This window comes from Cryptomeria japonica, chromosome 8, assembly GCF_030272615.1.
Source record: "Cryptomeria japonica chromosome 8, Sugi_1.0, whole genome shotgun sequence".
Taxonomy (NCBI): domain Eukaryota; kingdom Viridiplantae; phylum Streptophyta; class Pinopsida; order Cupressales; family Cupressaceae; genus Cryptomeria; species Cryptomeria japonica.
The window spans coordinates 487,720,368-487,737,889 of record NC_081412.1 but is presented as its reverse complement, the minus strand read 5'-3'; the positions used below and the strand labels follow the sequence as shown (position 1 = coordinate 487,737,889).

The 17,522-nt window shown below is 36.1% G+C and overlaps 1 protein-coding gene across 2 annotated transcripts in view; it reads right to left on the bottom strand.

The window, feature by feature from the left end:
* Nucleotides 1-17,522, bottom strand: part of LOC131077271 (pre-mRNA-processing factor 39-1) — a 53,204-nt gene that overhangs the window by 9,946 nt on the left and 25,736 nt on the right. For both annotated transcript variants that reach the window (XM_058014724.2, XM_058014723.2), the window contains exons 3-8: nt 7,526-7,758; nt 6,669-6,836; nt 2,294-2,648; nt 2,047-2,190; nt 523-672; nt 298-414 (exon numbers count right to left, since the gene is read on the bottom strand). In XM_058014724.2, the coding sequence (XP_057870707.2) occupies nt 298-414; nt 523-672; nt 2,047-2,190; nt 2,294-2,648; nt 6,669-6,836; nt 7,526-7,758 (1,167 nt within the window). The remainder of the gene's footprint in view (nt 1-297; nt 415-522; nt 673-2,046; nt 2,191-2,293; nt 2,649-6,668; nt 6,837-7,525; nt 7,759-17,522) is intronic.

The window sequence follows — 17,522 nt, the reverse complement described above, 5'->3', positions numbered from 1 at the left end:
ACTGACTGGCACTACAGTCAGAAAAGAACTTAAAAAGTATCACATTCACTACCTAAATTGGCTCAAAACACCAGACAGGTACGGAAGGGTGACCAAGTGTTATATGCTATAAACAAGTAGCTGTCTAAGCAGTTAAACAGGTTCAATTCCAAGGAGGGATTTCTGCAATGGTTAGTCTGCAGATTATGCATAAATACCAGCGTTATTCAAGAGAAACCAGGCATACATGAACAAGGTGGTCAAATTTAGCCAATTGGCTGGAGATATGATGAGTTTGTAACTAGTAGAAAAACTAACCTGGTGAAGGAAGCGAGTGTACTGAATGATAAGCAGAGGCAATGTACGTGATTCTTCTTTTCCTTTTTCTCGTTCAATTGCCTTTTCAAAGATTGACATAGCCCCTTCAAAGTTTCCCTATAGAAAACAGGTGATAAAAGCTAAGGGAATACATATGAATCCTTTATTGCAGAAACAACAAATAAAGTGTTCTATAATCAAACCAAAAATTTACAAAATTCCTACCAGGCGTTTCTCCATGTTTGCATGTTTAACAACAGCTTCAACAAGTTCAGGAGCTAACTCAACAAGAGTCTGAAATGCTGTGCGTGCACCATCAATATCACCAATTTGTTCCTTAAATCTTGCAGCAAAAATGTGAATCTCTGGCCGTCTCTAGAAAGCATACAAGACAATTCCATTAATATTAAAAGCCTAATGGAATCTATTTCAAATTAACTGATTTGCTTTCATAGAAACATGCTTGCACAAACTACCAAATGGTATCACATAAACCATATGCCTAATACCATGACCGACCCCAGCAACTACTCATGTACTTGCTTTTATAGAAACAAGCTTGCAAAAAAACCACCAAATGGTATTACACAAACCATGTGCCTAATACCATGAGCTTACAAAACAATGCCTCCCATTTACTTTTTGGTACTAAGTTTTCCCTTTGGTGCTAAGGTTTCCCATTATTTAATATTTTTCCCAATGTTACATACACCATATGAAGTGTCCCAAGAATGTCTAACCCATGTGCTGCACACATCCCTAGATTCCTTAAATGCACCACAAATAGATATTTAGTTTACATTAACACATTTTCCATACATTGTATTAGAGGGTGTATTCAAAATACATGTGACTAAACTTTGTTCACATCTTATATGCATTATCCCTGCATCAGTCAAATATTATGCTATCATAGGTTTCTACCATATTTGCTATTGTGGGTTTCTATCGGTCATACATATATATTTTATTATTAAAAATGCCATTAACAGGTGAAATCATTACAAGGCGAGGACGTGGTATTTTATCACATTAAAATAATTCTAATCAGTCTATGCAAATAACTTGCACACTTCTACCAAAGGGAATAGTAATGCGTTTAAAATCAATTATTTTTTGGAAAACATTATCATATACCCATCCAAGTGGTTAAAAGTTGAAACTTGCAATGAAGTGTCACCACATTTTATAACTAGGATTAAACTCCAGCAGGCTGAGAGCTGTACGAGTGTTTAAAGAAGGAGTTTGACCTCATATAAACATACAATAGAAATCATTATAATTAGCATTACTGATACTTTGAGCTCATACCCAATTCGGTTAAAGACATTTTTGATAGATATGCAGAGTTGAAACCATTGGAATTTACTGTTCAAATAATTCAAATGATTCCTCATGCAATAGGTCTATTCCTCAAATCACCAGGATCACCTGAGCTTTCAGCAACCAGGGTGTGCCTACCCAAAAAAAAAAATTACCACAGCAGAGCTTTGGACCCAGGTATCCTAACAAGGTAACATTTGGAACCTGAACCTTACCAGCTTAAAATCAAAAGAAATCATAAACCCCTATTGCAGAAAGATATATTCACTATAAAGCACCACAACCATCAAAGAACATATCAGCAGAGCGTACAAAACGGAATATGGGTATAAAGAAACAATCATGAGAAGTCCGTTTGAATCCATTCGAATCTAAAACCAGTCACATTACCAAACAAAAACAGAGGATCAATAATATTATGGTTACCTTAACAAAAACATCTGTTGCACGAACAAGTGCATTGCTTGCTATCTCCATCTTGCCACAAGCTCCCATACACTGGACATATCGAGTCCAATATTCTGGATGGTTGGCACATGCAATTAGGCATCTTTCATACAATTTCACTATCTGTAAATATATAGAAATTTTTGTTAGAAACATGGACTGACAGGAAATACAACTTGCAACTGCATTAAAAGTATTCTTTTCATACTAGTGTAAAGAAACATACTCTATCAGTATCCCCCCATTTCTCAATGAAATCAAGGTATTGATGCCAATTGCCAAGTTGAATGTCATCAAGAGGTTTAACATGGAAGTAAGGTCTGCGGATAGCTGCTTCAAAATTACAGATCTTTGCATCAAACTCTTTTGCTTTCTTATAAATTTCTTCTCTAAATGCAAGATATTTCTCCAATTCCTCTTTTTCTGATGGACTGGTACCACCAGGCTTGACAGCTTCCCTGTCAGTGGTTCCTTCAGGTCCTTGCCCACTTGTATCTGCAAGGACAGCTGCAGGCGCTGAAGAGATATTCTCTGCTGTTTGTAACTCCACCAAAGGCCGAGAGTTAGCAAGTTGATTAAAGCTGCAGAGAACAAAACAACATAATAGTCAGATGCATTTGAAAACCCACCAATATAAGGCCTAATGCATTTCATACATGAGCATCAATGGTCCAGATACTGAATATTTTTGCATTCATCAAAATGGTTTGATAAAAATTCAGTCTCCTTAGTTCATATTTTGTTAATGTGTTATCTTCTCAAAGCTAAAAGAGTAAGCATAAGGGTTAATGATTCCCGTTACTAGATGCCAACGGACATCTTCATAATAAGAGCAACTCTCAAGAACCATGCCAACTAATTAAAATCTTTACATAGCTAAACTTGCCATCATGCCAAGTAATGTGAAGTTCTTCCAGTCAACCATATACCAGAATATTTTTCCAATTCCAGATTAGTGGAGGCTTTTTACAAGCCTCACATAATTAATTTCATCTGTAGCTCAAACTTGACAATACACCTAAAAAATTGATGAATTAAATTGCACACCTCACATTTTAGAAGCAAGCTCTTTTGATGCTCTGAACACCAAAGTAATGTAACATGATAATTGTTAATATTTACTTCAATACCAAAGGGCTTTTGTCAAAAAATACAAGAGTTTTATTTCTTTTCTTTATTATGCCAGCATGTATATTGTGTTTACATCATAAGATGGTAAGGCTATATAGAAGAATACAAGAAGTAACACACAAGCAGTCATAGGAGAGCTGCCTCAAAACGGACAAAGGGCTAATGTATCAGATTTGGGTCCAACATCTAAGGAACTAATCTGTACCAAACACAAGTATTCTTGCATCAACTTAGTGCAAAACACATTTAAAGAATACAGACTTCCAGGATGGAGATTGTAGGACCAACCTGAAAGGCCATCACATCTCCAAACAAAATATATGCCAACAAGCCAAAAGCCTGCCAAATGCATAGATCAGGCGAGTTTTGGAACAAGGGGACAGGGTTTTGGGACATGGGAACCAAGAACCTAAATTTAGGGGCAAGTAACAACAATGCAAATAATATATAATATAGTAAATTATTATTATAATATAATTAATTAATTAATATTTCATATTTAGATATAAGAAATTAACAACAATTAAATTATAATTAAAATGATTATATAATTGTTTATTTTATTAGTTAATAGTTATATCATAAATATGGTAATTTATTTAATAGTTAACAAATTACTAAATAATTATAATTTAATATATAGTTAAATAATTGAACATTAAGTGTAGCATAGTTAATAACTTAATACTATATGTAATGTTTTTTAATCTGTATAAGTATACAATACCTTCAAAATTCCTTAACAATTTTAACAATCTCAGATGGTATACAATGCTAGGACATGACCAAATTTCCAAGATGCTCTAAGAAGCACTTACAAAAAAGTGGAAGGACGTGACAGACCAGCTGCTCTATCATTATAAGTCACAAGAGCATGTCGGTCTTCTATAGTAGGCCGATGATTTGAGAGCAATGGACTTTCAAAGCTATAATCAAACTGTTAGACAAGTGGCTTGATGAATTACTTCCTGTTTTTTATTTATTTTTCTGTAAATAAATGTTCTGACTGTACAAAACTACATTTGCACTTTTAAGATTGCTTCACATGTAAAAAATTCATGGGAGTCATTTTATCTTTAGAACAACTGTGGAGGGAGTAATTCAATAGAAAAAAACTCAATAAAGTGGTCAGAAGCCCCTAAAAAATGAATATCGCCCTGTAAGAAAGTATGAGCATCAGTAAATTAGGCGGTGGCACTAACAATTGCACCAGAGACAATGCAAGACTACACCACTTTGTTGCCGTCCTTATCTTCAATATTTGGCACATGCATGCCACTGAAAACCTCAAAATACTATAGTGACTTGTAATCATACAACTATGCAAAAAAAATTCTTTGAGGTCTAGACTCTAAACACTAAGAGATGCCTATATGCATGCAGAAAATGGTGAGATTTTAAGATTAAGGTCTACAAAAAGTGCTGTGGTAGTAAGTCCTGACCCAGGTAAAGCAAGGATGGCGCCAAGCCTGACAGTAAGCAGCAACACAATATTTATTACTGTGTTTTGTTGTTAAGATTCGAGTCATCCTTCAAGTCTCAACAGCTACTTACGCTAAGCAGTCATTTCTTGTATAGCCTCTCTCATGTACATTAGTTATAATCACAGGGCAATGGAACCCACAAAGTACGTAAGCACTACTAGAAGATGTCAACAGGTATCCATAAAAATTCTCCAACCACATGATAGTGATAGAGGTCCCAAGTAGCCATTCATGAGCAAGTTTGAGTGGAAAGAGACACAAAGAGAGGCACTTGAGCACTTGCAACATCAACTCTCTACCAGTACATGTGACTTGATGGTGATCCTACTAAGTCGGACCCTTTGGACTCATTGATATGCCAACATCCTTCAACGGAATGAACCATTACATGTATCTTCAATAAGTTCCTGCATAATCGCACTAAAATCTATCTTGATTAGATTTTGTAATTAAATGGGTTGTCTCCAAGATAGCTCCTACAATCCAGATCAAACATGCTAGCATGTCATTTAAGCATCATTACACTAACAAAGGTCTCATTTCTAGGAGATGCTAGCAATTTAGACAGAAATATGTCACCTTGCTAATGGGAACAGCCAGGAATTCTATTACAGATCAAGCCAGAGGTTGCCAACTCAAAAATAAAAATTCTTAAGCTATAATTAATGAAGCTACTATATGCAAACTTGACTGTCATAGTATGTAGGAGGTGATTTGTGATACTGAATAGGAATTGATTCATGGTTTTACTCAGCCCCATTTAATAAATTGTCAAAAAATGTACTAGAGATCTTATTACAGAATTGAAGTTTACTCTAGCTGAAGAATTCCATTATGTTTTTGAGGAGGATCATCAAGTCATGAGTCCAAATAGCTCATACTTATTTCATTAATTTATTTCTTCCTTTTACAAATCTTATTTGATGGAATCTCTACTTAATTCTTAATTGTAACCTAAATATTGAAAAAAGAAGTTCCTATCATCAGCATTTCATTTAACAGCAATGAAATTTTTCATTCAAAGGCTAGTGATAAGGTTGGCACTGCTATTGCTACATCAGCCATAGGTGATCGTTTTGACTTAAGTTAGATGTCCTTGACATTGATGTATTTCTCAATCCCAGGCCTATGTGAAGTCCTCATAGCTCCTTAAATACAGTGGTTGTGAGATTATCTGAGACTTGATTTTCCCCTACAAATTTGTTTAACCTTGCTGATGTCTAAGTTTACTGATGGCAAATAACAGGGGACAAATAGTAAAAAGTAAAAAATAAGCTTCTACAATGCCTCACATTTGTCGAGCTTAACAAATTCAAAACAATGGCATTTTCTTCTCTAATGAGAAAGGCTATCTAAGGCAATGCTGATCTAGGAAAGCGCCTGTCCGTGGATCCATGTCTACCGCTTCATTTGAAAGATAGGTCACATCTCCTAGATGCAGAAGTACACCCCCAAGGCATGTGCAAACAGTCTGATCACCGAGTCTGTCAATGAAAACATGGTTATATGGAAAGATGGAAGCTTGTAAACCAAAACTTAGAACTAATGAAAGAAAAAGAGCAATGTACATTCTGTGTATAACATAAAGACACCAGAGATTGTAGCAATGAAATCAGGGGGTAGCTCAATGCATTGAAATATGGGAAAACTCTATCTTACACAGAGCTTCAAATGCACACAAATGGAAAGCCCAGCATTAGGAGGTACCTAAAGCACTGAGCATATGGGTTAGAACTTTCGAGCAATGTAGCATGCTCAATCAGATCACTTCAACTTAATATCTCAATAATAGAGACACAACTTCATTGGACCACAATTCAGAATAATGCTAGCATAAAAGACATTAAGGGAGTCAGTTTTCAACATATGCTACAATTCTGAGTCAGTCAATAGGCTTGAAAATCATCCTTGTATTTGTAAATACTGCATTAGCCTAATGGCTATAATGAACCATACAAAAACATTATAAATTGAAGAGTCCAATACCTTTCATAGTAGCGATCAAGTTGTTGAATGGGTGTCTGCAGGATTCGGGTGTAAATTTGTGCCACACGACTCCATTCTTGCTGTGAATATTCAAAGTCAATGTACTTATCCCAGAGAAGGTGTGATAAATAGTCCATCTGTACGTATGACAAACCCCTTTCATATAGCCTGCAAAATCCATACAACAGACAGGTTGATGGTTATTGTGGAAGATAACAACTCCTTGGCACTCTCACTCCAAGGATCACTTAATCCCACCATTGGTGAAAAGATTGGATCAGAAAAAACTTCAGTCTAACACTCATTTGACACTTCCAAACTTTTGGGCACAGAAGTTCTACATTTACCTACCCGCTAAAACAAACTATGTCCGTAGTGCTTAGAGGCCCTCTTTGCCCTCAATTGGACCTGATCCTCCACTGCAGCGTTGATTGTAATATTGCACCCATAATATCCTCAAAAGTGTCAAGAAATAGAGTAGCAACAACAGCTAATATAAATTGTTTGCATATATTTTCAATCCAAACAACCCAATTTTGGAACAGAACTCGGGATAATCTTGCCATTGTTTTTAAAGTTAATTAAACCACTAAGTGGGCCAAGAGATATCATAACAATCTGGGTTTAACTTCACAATAAACAATTTTTTAATATGTAAGATCACATTTAGAAGACCACTCTACCACAAAGCGCATAGAGTAAATCCTGCAGTGCTACCAGAAAATGATCAGAAGGAAAAGGTTAACCAGCTCGAAAATATCTATCACATTCATCATGTTAAGACTCATGTCCCCGTTGCCTGCAGATAGCCAATAAATTAGCCATGGATAGTATTTTTATAAACAAGCATTGCTTACCTTCGAATATCATTTGGGTCTTCAAACTTTGATGTCGCAAAGGCACAGTAATGCATCCAAATGTCAACAGAGTATGTCACAGCTTGTACTGCTCGCTCATAGACCTCAGCAACCTTATCAGGACTACCCACAAGTGCCTCATGATGATCAGCATATCTTTTCCAGTACCCATAACATAGAGGAAACTCTGCCAAAAAAGCATCATATACTTTGCAAATCTTTTCCAAACTTTCCTGGAATGACAAACCAGATTGTTAATTCTTAGTTGCAAATCTAACAAATCAAGGAAAGCAAATTTCCAAGCAAACAGTGAAATATAGTACTAAATCATTGCAAGTACATAAAACTATCATAACGTTCCAGTTACTACTGACATTTTATATGTATGGTAAAGATCATAAGTAGTAAATATTGCAACTGTCAAAGATAGAAAAAGCAAATATCAAGAAAACAGTTAGATATTCCCAAAATAGTGGCAAGCATAACATTTCATCATAGCTTCCCATTTGAGTGATAAGAAGTTTAAAATAAACACAAGATTTATCCAAAAACAAAAAAGGACAAAAGTAATTTTGATATAGATCTTAATGATGCACTCTCCAGAAGCATATGTAAAAATGAATTTTGATGGAGTTTCGAAACGAAAATTGTCCTTGACCAAATGAGTAACATTGCAAGATTCAAGTGAAAGTTCCTATGTGGTGCCTCACTCTTCTTCGGAAGCAAAATTAATAATGAAGGAGAATGGGACACACTGTTTGCAGGTATAGGTGCAGCAAAATCTCAAAATTTGAAAAAGGTGGTGGTAGAAGGAGATTTGTTGTTAGTGATCAATGCACTTGAAAAACTCTAAATGAATTTTAAAGATATAAGGTTCTGTCATTGTTGGAGGCATTTGAATTCAGCAGCTGATTATTTAGCAAATATGGGAACTTTACACAAGCCCATGACAGCCATGTACAGAGTTCTAACTCTTGGACAGATGTCATTGATCATTTATGTTTTAGATTGGCCTATTTTGTTAGGATCAACAAATTTTTTATGTGCTTCTAAATTATGAAATGCATTGTAAGCAAAGAAAATCTGAGTGTAGAGAGTGTGACATTAGGTTATAATTCTTGCATTTATTACTCACTCTGGGAGGGATTTCATTAAAGGCAGATTTATATTATGTGCTATCCCAAATTCCATAGCAGATTGGTGAATTAGCCCTAGAAGAGATATGATTACCCGTGGGATGTTATTGAAGCATGCCAAGTGTTGGCACTATTTTCAGTACTGTCAATTTCATTTGTTCATGTGCCAGTAGTTGCCTTCTGTGCTTTGAATGTGATCATAAATATACTTCATGGCATCCTGCAATGCATTCCCAAACCTTAAGCATCCCCTTGCCATGGTTTTACCTTAGTTCATATTTTCCAGCACACTCATAATACATAGTGTTGCCAGCCACAAGTCACTTTTGCTGGTGGTGGGCCCAAGCTTCTATCAATGTGGCGGTATTCTCTTCTATGGCAACAAATCATACATTGCCTCATGGTAGCCTTGTGGCTTCAGTAGTGGGGCCCTTTCTTTTACTTGGCTGTGGAGACTTCTCTCCATGCACCTTACAACAATCTGCCAACTTGGTCATCCAATGCTATGTGCCAAGTAAACTCATGCTCCTATTGCCTGTGTGAGAGTATTAGGGCCATTGTTTTTAATTGCTATGCACCAACAATATTTATGCCATTGATCTAATGCTATATTCAAATGCACAGAACATCATACTAATTGGTTCTTGACCTAAATGCTAATGCGATGAGCTCAAGGATACAAGTGGATTGCCAACAAGTGTGGGTGTTTGTCTACAACCTCTGGATGTTACCTTTCATGGGTGGATGCTTATATATATTGCATTTCTATGTTCTATACAACCCAAGGCCTCAAGTGCTAACAGCAATTCACCAATTCTGCTAACATAATTAGTTAAAACTCTATAGGCAAATAATTCTCAGCAATGCCTCCTTTACTTATTGTTGGTTATCCCCATGTCTCTTCTAGCATTTAACTACCATGTATCTATAAATTGCAACCTATATTGGGTGACTCCACACAATGACCATCATGCATATATTAGTTCACACAATAACAAGTTGACCTCTTGCAGAAATATTCACCAAAGATGGCTTTCCTTGAAAGGTGAAACATAGCCGATGGTATCATCAATTCTCACAAATCCCTTTCAAGCATGGGCTGATAGTTATATTTGCCCTACTTTTGCATTTCCACAACTTATTCAGAGACCTCAACAATGCCCTGTGACACCCTTTCACTGCCTAGTGATCTTTTATGACCACCTCTAGAGTCAGCACCAACATCAAGCAAAGTTAACAACTCCAACTTATCATCCTCACAATGTCATGATTGATTTGAAACTTTGAAACAGCTGCCACGACCTCAATTTATTTTTTGCAACTTCATTTTTTAGTTTTAATGAGTCAATCCTGTCATCTATATTATATATATAAGTGCCCAACTCGCATAGGTAGCATATTCACAAGCTAGCAGCAACCAAGGAAATCTTATTTCTTTATATGGATATCACCTTAAAAAATCCACATAACTCCCAGACGTTGGCATTTACCTTTTATAGTCTATGGCTTGCTTTTAACCTCCCACATTAAGAATAAAATAGCTATCAAGGTTAATGGGGCCCACATCCTACCAAGGAACTCACGTTACTTTAGCGATAGCCCTTACACCTATGTCCTCTTCCTATGTCATTTTTGCTCGCTATTCACATGGCTCTACTTAATGTTAATCCTTGGCAACTACCTTTATAAGTGGCAGGAACAAAGGATGGCCCACGAATCTCCGTTGTCCACAAGCATGAATGTTCAACTTTTTCCCTACTACCTCTCAAAATCCACACAACACCTTTCCTGGTTAGATATTATGGGATCCTCACACTAGGAGACAAAACTTGGATTTAAACCACAAGAAATCATTATTGCCAATTCCTTAATATGATATGGCTGCAATATTTAATATTTCCAACTGCAAATTTCCACAAATTTATTATTTGGAAACAAATTTCAATAAATTTAATTTTGTAGCAAAATACAAAAACCTGGAATAAGTGTAACAATTCAGCCCTATCTATTATTCATCTAACATTCAGCACAATGATGACTTTTGGATGAAATCGCTCAAAACAAATGAGGGTTTGCATCCCCAAATTTCAATTCTTCAATACATGCATGAAATCTGAATGATTCCACCTGCAAATCAGCTACGGCAGATCTCTCACTACCGATACCAATTTCCCTTAGGATTTTCATCCTAGGGATCAAAAAGTTGACCATTCAGCTTAAACTCCCAAAAGGTTTCACCAGAAATGAACAATCCAAAATGAATCTCTCTTCACAGAAAACCTCCTTTCATAACTTTGTGCAGAACTTTCCAGAATTAAATATTATAAAATCACTTTTTGGGAGTTACCTTATGCTTTTGTATTTCTCTTAATTTTCCACTCAAACAAAAAGTGACTTTTGATTCCTCTTTGTACCCTATTGCCTAGCGCCATTTAAAAATATAACATAAAATTAGCTTTGATGACTTAATATTTAATTATTTAATTATTTTTGACAGACAGGCAAAATAAGGGACATTACAGCTCATGGGGCTGTTTGAAAATTCTAAGGCTGTATATAAATGAATGTGAGATATTTCTTGAGTTGGTCTATGAGCTAATTCTTTGTCCGTAGTGTCTCATGTTAGTGTACGGAATCAAGTGATGCAAGTCTGGTCTTGTAAGAGGATGAAGATGCTTTGTAAACTAAGGAAAATTTATTCAAGCAAAGATTCATTTGTAATTAAATGTTTTCATGGCAATCTGCACTTTGCAAAGGAACATTTGAACCCATTTTCTATTTCTCTGTTGCTACATTGGTTGGCCTGATGTAATGAGTAGATTAATCTGTGACAGCTTCTAATGCATTGCAAACTGTTTTATAATGGTTTTTTCTTGTTACATATTGAATGTTTGTTACATCTCCTTCTCAAGGTCGGCAGCTTTGATCAGATTTTGGGGCCCAATTATTGCTTTATTTGGGCGATTCTAGTGTTCCTTTATGAGGCCATCTAAATGAGATCATTTTTTGCTTATGTATTTAATTATTAAAAAGGTGCTTTTATTTATTTATGTAGACACACATATTTGTCCATACCCAACCACATGAGACTTTATCCTATTTTGACTATTAATCAAATAAATATTATTTATTTATTCAATTCATCACTATTCCTCACCTTAATTAAATAAAATCACATTTATTTAATTAAGTCCTACCTTTGTTCTCCTATCCCACAAAATTAAATAAATACAAAGTATTTATTTAACATTCCCTTTTCCCATTTTGATCCTATTACTTAATTAATCCCAACTGATTAGCTAAGTTAATCTCATGCACGTGCCCAAGAATGATTAATTTAATTAATCATATACTAATTCTAATTATCTGTAATGTCCCTTCCTTAGACAGTCCAGTTGTCAGCATGGGTTAGTCTATAATCAAGGTTCTCGTGGGCTAACATGGTAAATAGGGAGCCCATTTGGGGGTTTGGTGACCTTCTGAGGAGTATTGGAGACGTTTTGGAGGTTCTAGAGCAGTTTCCTATTTTTTAGGAGGGTTCCTATTTTTTCGGAGACTGCCAGTTGGCTATTTGACCACCAGAGGGTCGAGGAGCATAGCAGAGTGCCTTAGGAGTGTTTATCATCGATTTGAGAGAGTCTCCTAATTTTTAGGAGCATCCCTACATTTTAGGAGACTATCAGTTGCACTGCCACATCCAGTCATCATCCTTGGACAAGTGATAGCATTCAGTTTTCTGTTTGGAATCATGTGATAGATTTATCATTATGAATAAATTTGGATTAAATAAATTATTGTCTAAAGTTTGATTTAAATAAAATTAAAGTGATTTAATTAAGTCACTTTATATTATAATAATTTTTTTTAAAAGGTAATAAAGGGGCCCCCCTTGTGCCATGATGCCTAGGAGACATGAGCTATGTTGTTTTTAAAAACAACTTAATTCTTTTAATAAAGGGAGTCTAAGGGGGTTGTACTTCTTGAGGGAGACATAAGGAAAATGAAATAAAGTTTAATTAACTTTATTTAAATAAAGCCTTGCAACCCTAAAATCAAATTAGGGTTTGGAGTTGTTAAAAAGACATGAGGCTTCATTCATTCAACTTTCAATCATTTTTACAATCAACTTTTTGGGAATTGTGCTCTGCAACACATTTCAGCAGCATAGCAACTTTGAGGAACGAAAACTCCTTGAAGACAAGTGGATTTGGGCGATACCCTAATTCACAGAATGGAGGGATTCATTTAGAATTAATTCCTAATTGTGCTTCAATCAGTCTTATTCAGCAGTTTCAGAGAATTATTTGCAGTTTGGAGAGGGTTTGGAAACCTTCATTTGCAGCAGCTGTACCAATTGCAACTGCCCCAGTTTGCTACACATGTTCGATTCAGCCTATTGAGGGTTTAGATTTCATGGAATTCTGATCAGCAGCACTACACATCAGTATTTCAATAAATTCAGTAGGTGCAACTGCCCCAGTTTGCTACACATGTTCGATTCAGCCTATTGAGGGTTTAGATTTCATGGAATTCTGATCAGCAGCACCACACATCAGTATTTCAATAAATTCAGTAGGCGACAAGCGCACATTTATCATTGATTTGTTGAATTTGCTAGTAGATGGAATAATCCTGCCTGGAAGCCAGGCATGGAATTTAGTAATTCTCCATGAATTGTTTTTGGTAATTATTGTTAGGACAAATAAAGTTCATTGGAGCTACTTCCAGCATTTGGGTGTCCTCAGATTGTATTCTGCTTCAATTTCTTTAATAAAACGCATTCCAGGCATGGCATAGGACTCCAGGTATGCAATTCTTTGTCCTGGTGAAATAGATTCCTCAATTCTGAAATTATCATTTTGCTGCTCCAAAATTCAATATTTTGAATTTTATTATCAGTCAATTATATTTCAGTATTTTAAGTTGAAAAGTATTATGTATCTGGTGTATAGTTCAATTCCAAGAGTTGTTCAATCATTGGCATCCTATAACACATCAAAACCACTTGAAAACTATCCTAAAACCTAAAACCAGCAGCATTCAAATTCAGAAAAATTATATCAAAATTGGCTGGGGATCTTTCATTATCCTATTAACTTACAGCAAAATCTTGACCATCCATTATCCCTAGACAATCTCAACCCTTTATGTAGCCCATGTGACTCACACATGTGTGAGAAATCACATGTCTCCATCCTTTACCACCATGTAATCTCTCATACATGTGTGAGGAGACACATCACCTTTTCTCTTCCCAATGTTCCTCACACATGTGAGAGAGCACACTTGTTCTAATCCATTCTTCCCCGTTCATGTATGAGAAGACTCATCTTCCACAAAGTGATTTGGTCAAACAGATCTTAGCCCTTGATCATTCTTCCATCCTCTCCTCTCCCAAATCCACCAATACAGTGATGCAATTTGGCATCCCCTTATTAACCCTAACCTCTCATGAATCCTCCACCATTGATCTTCAAATCCAATCTCAATTGTCCATTCTCAATCCAAGAAATTTATTTAAATGGGGATCGCCCCTCTCTTTTCATTATCTTTTCATATCCTATCCTCGTGTTGGCCATTTTGACAAACAATCTACATTCCTCCAACAAATCAACACAATCTAGAACAAATCAAGAGGGTTGAGAAACCTCTTTGAGATCTCTCAACACATAGGGCGCTTCCTCCTCCACTCAATCAAAAAAGCTTATTAAATTCATTTAATTTTTATTTCTTTCTTTGCTTTTCCATGTATTCAATTTATTTTTGGAGGGAAAAGCAAATTAAGGGCCCAAATTTGTAATGCCTATAAAGGCAAAGCTAGCACCCTCCTTTGGCATCCATTACGTCATTATTGTGAACTATATTTTCAGATTTGACCTCTCAAGGATGTAACCCCTTGATTGGCAAATTCTGGAGGACGAAATCCCTCTTGCAAACTTTTTGAATTGGGGATGAGAACCCTCAATTCTTCTAGGGAAAATTATATTTGTTGTACGCAAATTGTAAGGACATATTTGACTGCACCAATCTGAGATACTTGAAAAATAAATTGAATGAATGATTCAATAATCGGATGATTACATTGAACGATATACACACGTATATATAGAGGTTACAAGACGATGTTCTATAATTAGAACATAATGTTAAAGTAAAAGATTAAAGAGCTAAAAGCTAAATTAAGCTTAAAAGCTAATTAACTAAAAAGAAAAAGCTAAATGCTAAATCAAGCTTAAAAGCTAATTAACTAAAAAGAAAAAGCTAAATGCTAAATAAAGCTTAAAAGCTAATTAACTAAAAAGCTAAATGACCATTAAACAAGGAACTAAATATAGGTGACTAAAATATAATTAATATTCTAATACCCTCCCTTAATGGTCATGCTATCTATCACACCAAGCTGCCCTCTAAATTTGAGAAACTTTGCCGAGTTCAAGGACTTGGTGAGGATATCTGCAGTCTAATCTTCTGTAGGAATGTACTGCAGTATCATTGATCCATCTTCAACATGCTGGCGGATGAAATGACAATGAAGCTCCACATGCTTTGTCCGCTCATGGAAGACTGGATTTTTGGCTAATTTTAGAACCCCTTGATTATCACAAAACAAGGGAGTAGGTCCTGGTTGAGACATTTGCATGTCTGCAAGCATCCTACGTAGCCAAATTGCCTCACATGCTACCTTAACAGTTCCGCGATACTATGCTTCGGTCGAGGAAAGAGCTATTGCCTGTTGCTTCTTGCTGGTCCATGTGACTGCATCTGTACCTGTTGACGTGTATTTTGTACACAATCATACACAGACTAAAATACCAACAGGCATCTTATCCTCTCTTGAGAAAATAGTCTCTAACTGCTGAAGATCTGCAAAAGGATCAATTAGATGGACTCCAAGGTTCTTTTAGTGGGGTCTCCACGTGTGGACAAGCTTTTTTAGTGGTATGATGTGATTTGCTGTTTCCTTCAAGGCGTCTTACGGATTCCAAAGGCTCGAAGATTTTACTAATCTAAAAGGAACTTTCAAAAAATGGAAAAAGGACAGGGTTTAAGGAAGTCTAATCTAGCCTAACCCTATGAACGACTTAGCATGAATGAGATTTGGCAAGACTCAACTAACTTCAATTTTGCCATAAGGTAACAACTCAATTGAAATTAGTGCGATCTTCTAAGGTAATATAATGGTATTCAATGCATCAAAGACCAAGGACACTACTACGAAGGTACATATCCTAGATGCGAAAATGCTTGAAGGTTAAGGACTCAAAATGTTTTCCAGTCGACCACGCAAGGCGTTCCTACAATCAGCAAGAAGCTAGTGGTTTGGATAGCGAATCCTACCAAATATCAAATCTCACACTTAGCCTTTCAAATTAACAAACTACTTTGATTGAGCGTGATTCAAGTACATCTAGCAACCATGAAGATAACTTAAGAGATTTGCAACAAAACACCATAACTTCAATATTTTATTGATTTCCAAGTCATCATATACAACAATTGCTTGAATTTCTCTCTTCAAGACTCAATCTTGCTACAAAATAAAAATTGCTTCTCTCACACTTATTCACTATTAACTCTATTACCAAATGAAATGAAAAATGGGGGTATAAATAGCATCCCCAGTTACAATGAAAGGTCCAGATTGAAAGTAAATCAATGGACAAGATCATGACACCTAAACCCTAATTAGGGTTTGTTACAAATGACCTCCTTTTTACTGAACAATATTAAATACATAGCCAAATATTAAATTTGGCACAAAAATCTAGGAGGTATCAACCAATGAGAAATAAGATGTCATGTCATCTGTAACAACCTTTCATCTAGAATCTTATTCCCTTTCCAATTCTCTTTCTTAGCATATGCAATGAATTTTGTCACGATTCCTTCGATTTCTGTGCTTGGAATCTCGGGAAGATTCTTGATACTCTCTTCTAAGTGGATAACCTGATCAAATGCATCTAGAAGAGCTGTGTCCCAAGTAGGTTCAAGTTCCTTTGTTCTATCAATCAGGAGCATGGTAGCATACATCTGATCATACTGCTCATCTGTAACATCTGCGTCCTTGCGAAAGATGATCTTGATTCTATCTTCAAATTCTTGTAAATCCACATCTGTCTCGACCTCGATCCTTCTGCCAAGAATGGTACGAAGTACCTCAAATACTCTGTCCTGGATCGGATTGATCACCTCCTCAACTTGGCCACATCTAACACTGATGTCCTCAAAGAGAACACTCTTTATATGGAGTAAGGTTGACCACTGAAACAAACTGTGAGAATCACCTTCTAAGATCCTCTCTTGTGCTAAAATTCTTCTGGATGTATGTCTTATAACTTTCAAGACAGGGATGACAACGTCCTTGGTATGGGCAAATGCAGCTACTGTTGCCATCAATCTGTGAATAATCTCAAGAACTTGGATAGCCTGATGGGTGATCTTCGACATCCTTGTAACAAACTCAATGGCCACCGTGTGAGATCTATCCATCCAACTACATGTACGCTGGACCATATTCCTGAATCTTTTTGCTTCATTGATTGATTGAAGGGGCAATGCCCGCAATGGTAATCTAACTGGATCCTGACGTCCCAAAGGTTCATTGATGTGACTGAAATATGTCCTCCATGCACCGACCTCTTTCTCAAGCTTTCTATTCTTTTCTACTTCTTCTCTAAACTTGTCCTTCAATGCCTCAAATGTGTCGGTGGCATCATCTAAAGTCTGCTCTGCTGTGGATGGTCCTAACTCAATAGTCTGTATATGATAGTCCTCTGCTAGGATCTCACCCTCATATTTGTCTGCTGCCGGTGTAGCTATCTGCAGTTTTCTTGATCCAGTCTCATCTCGAATCATCTTGG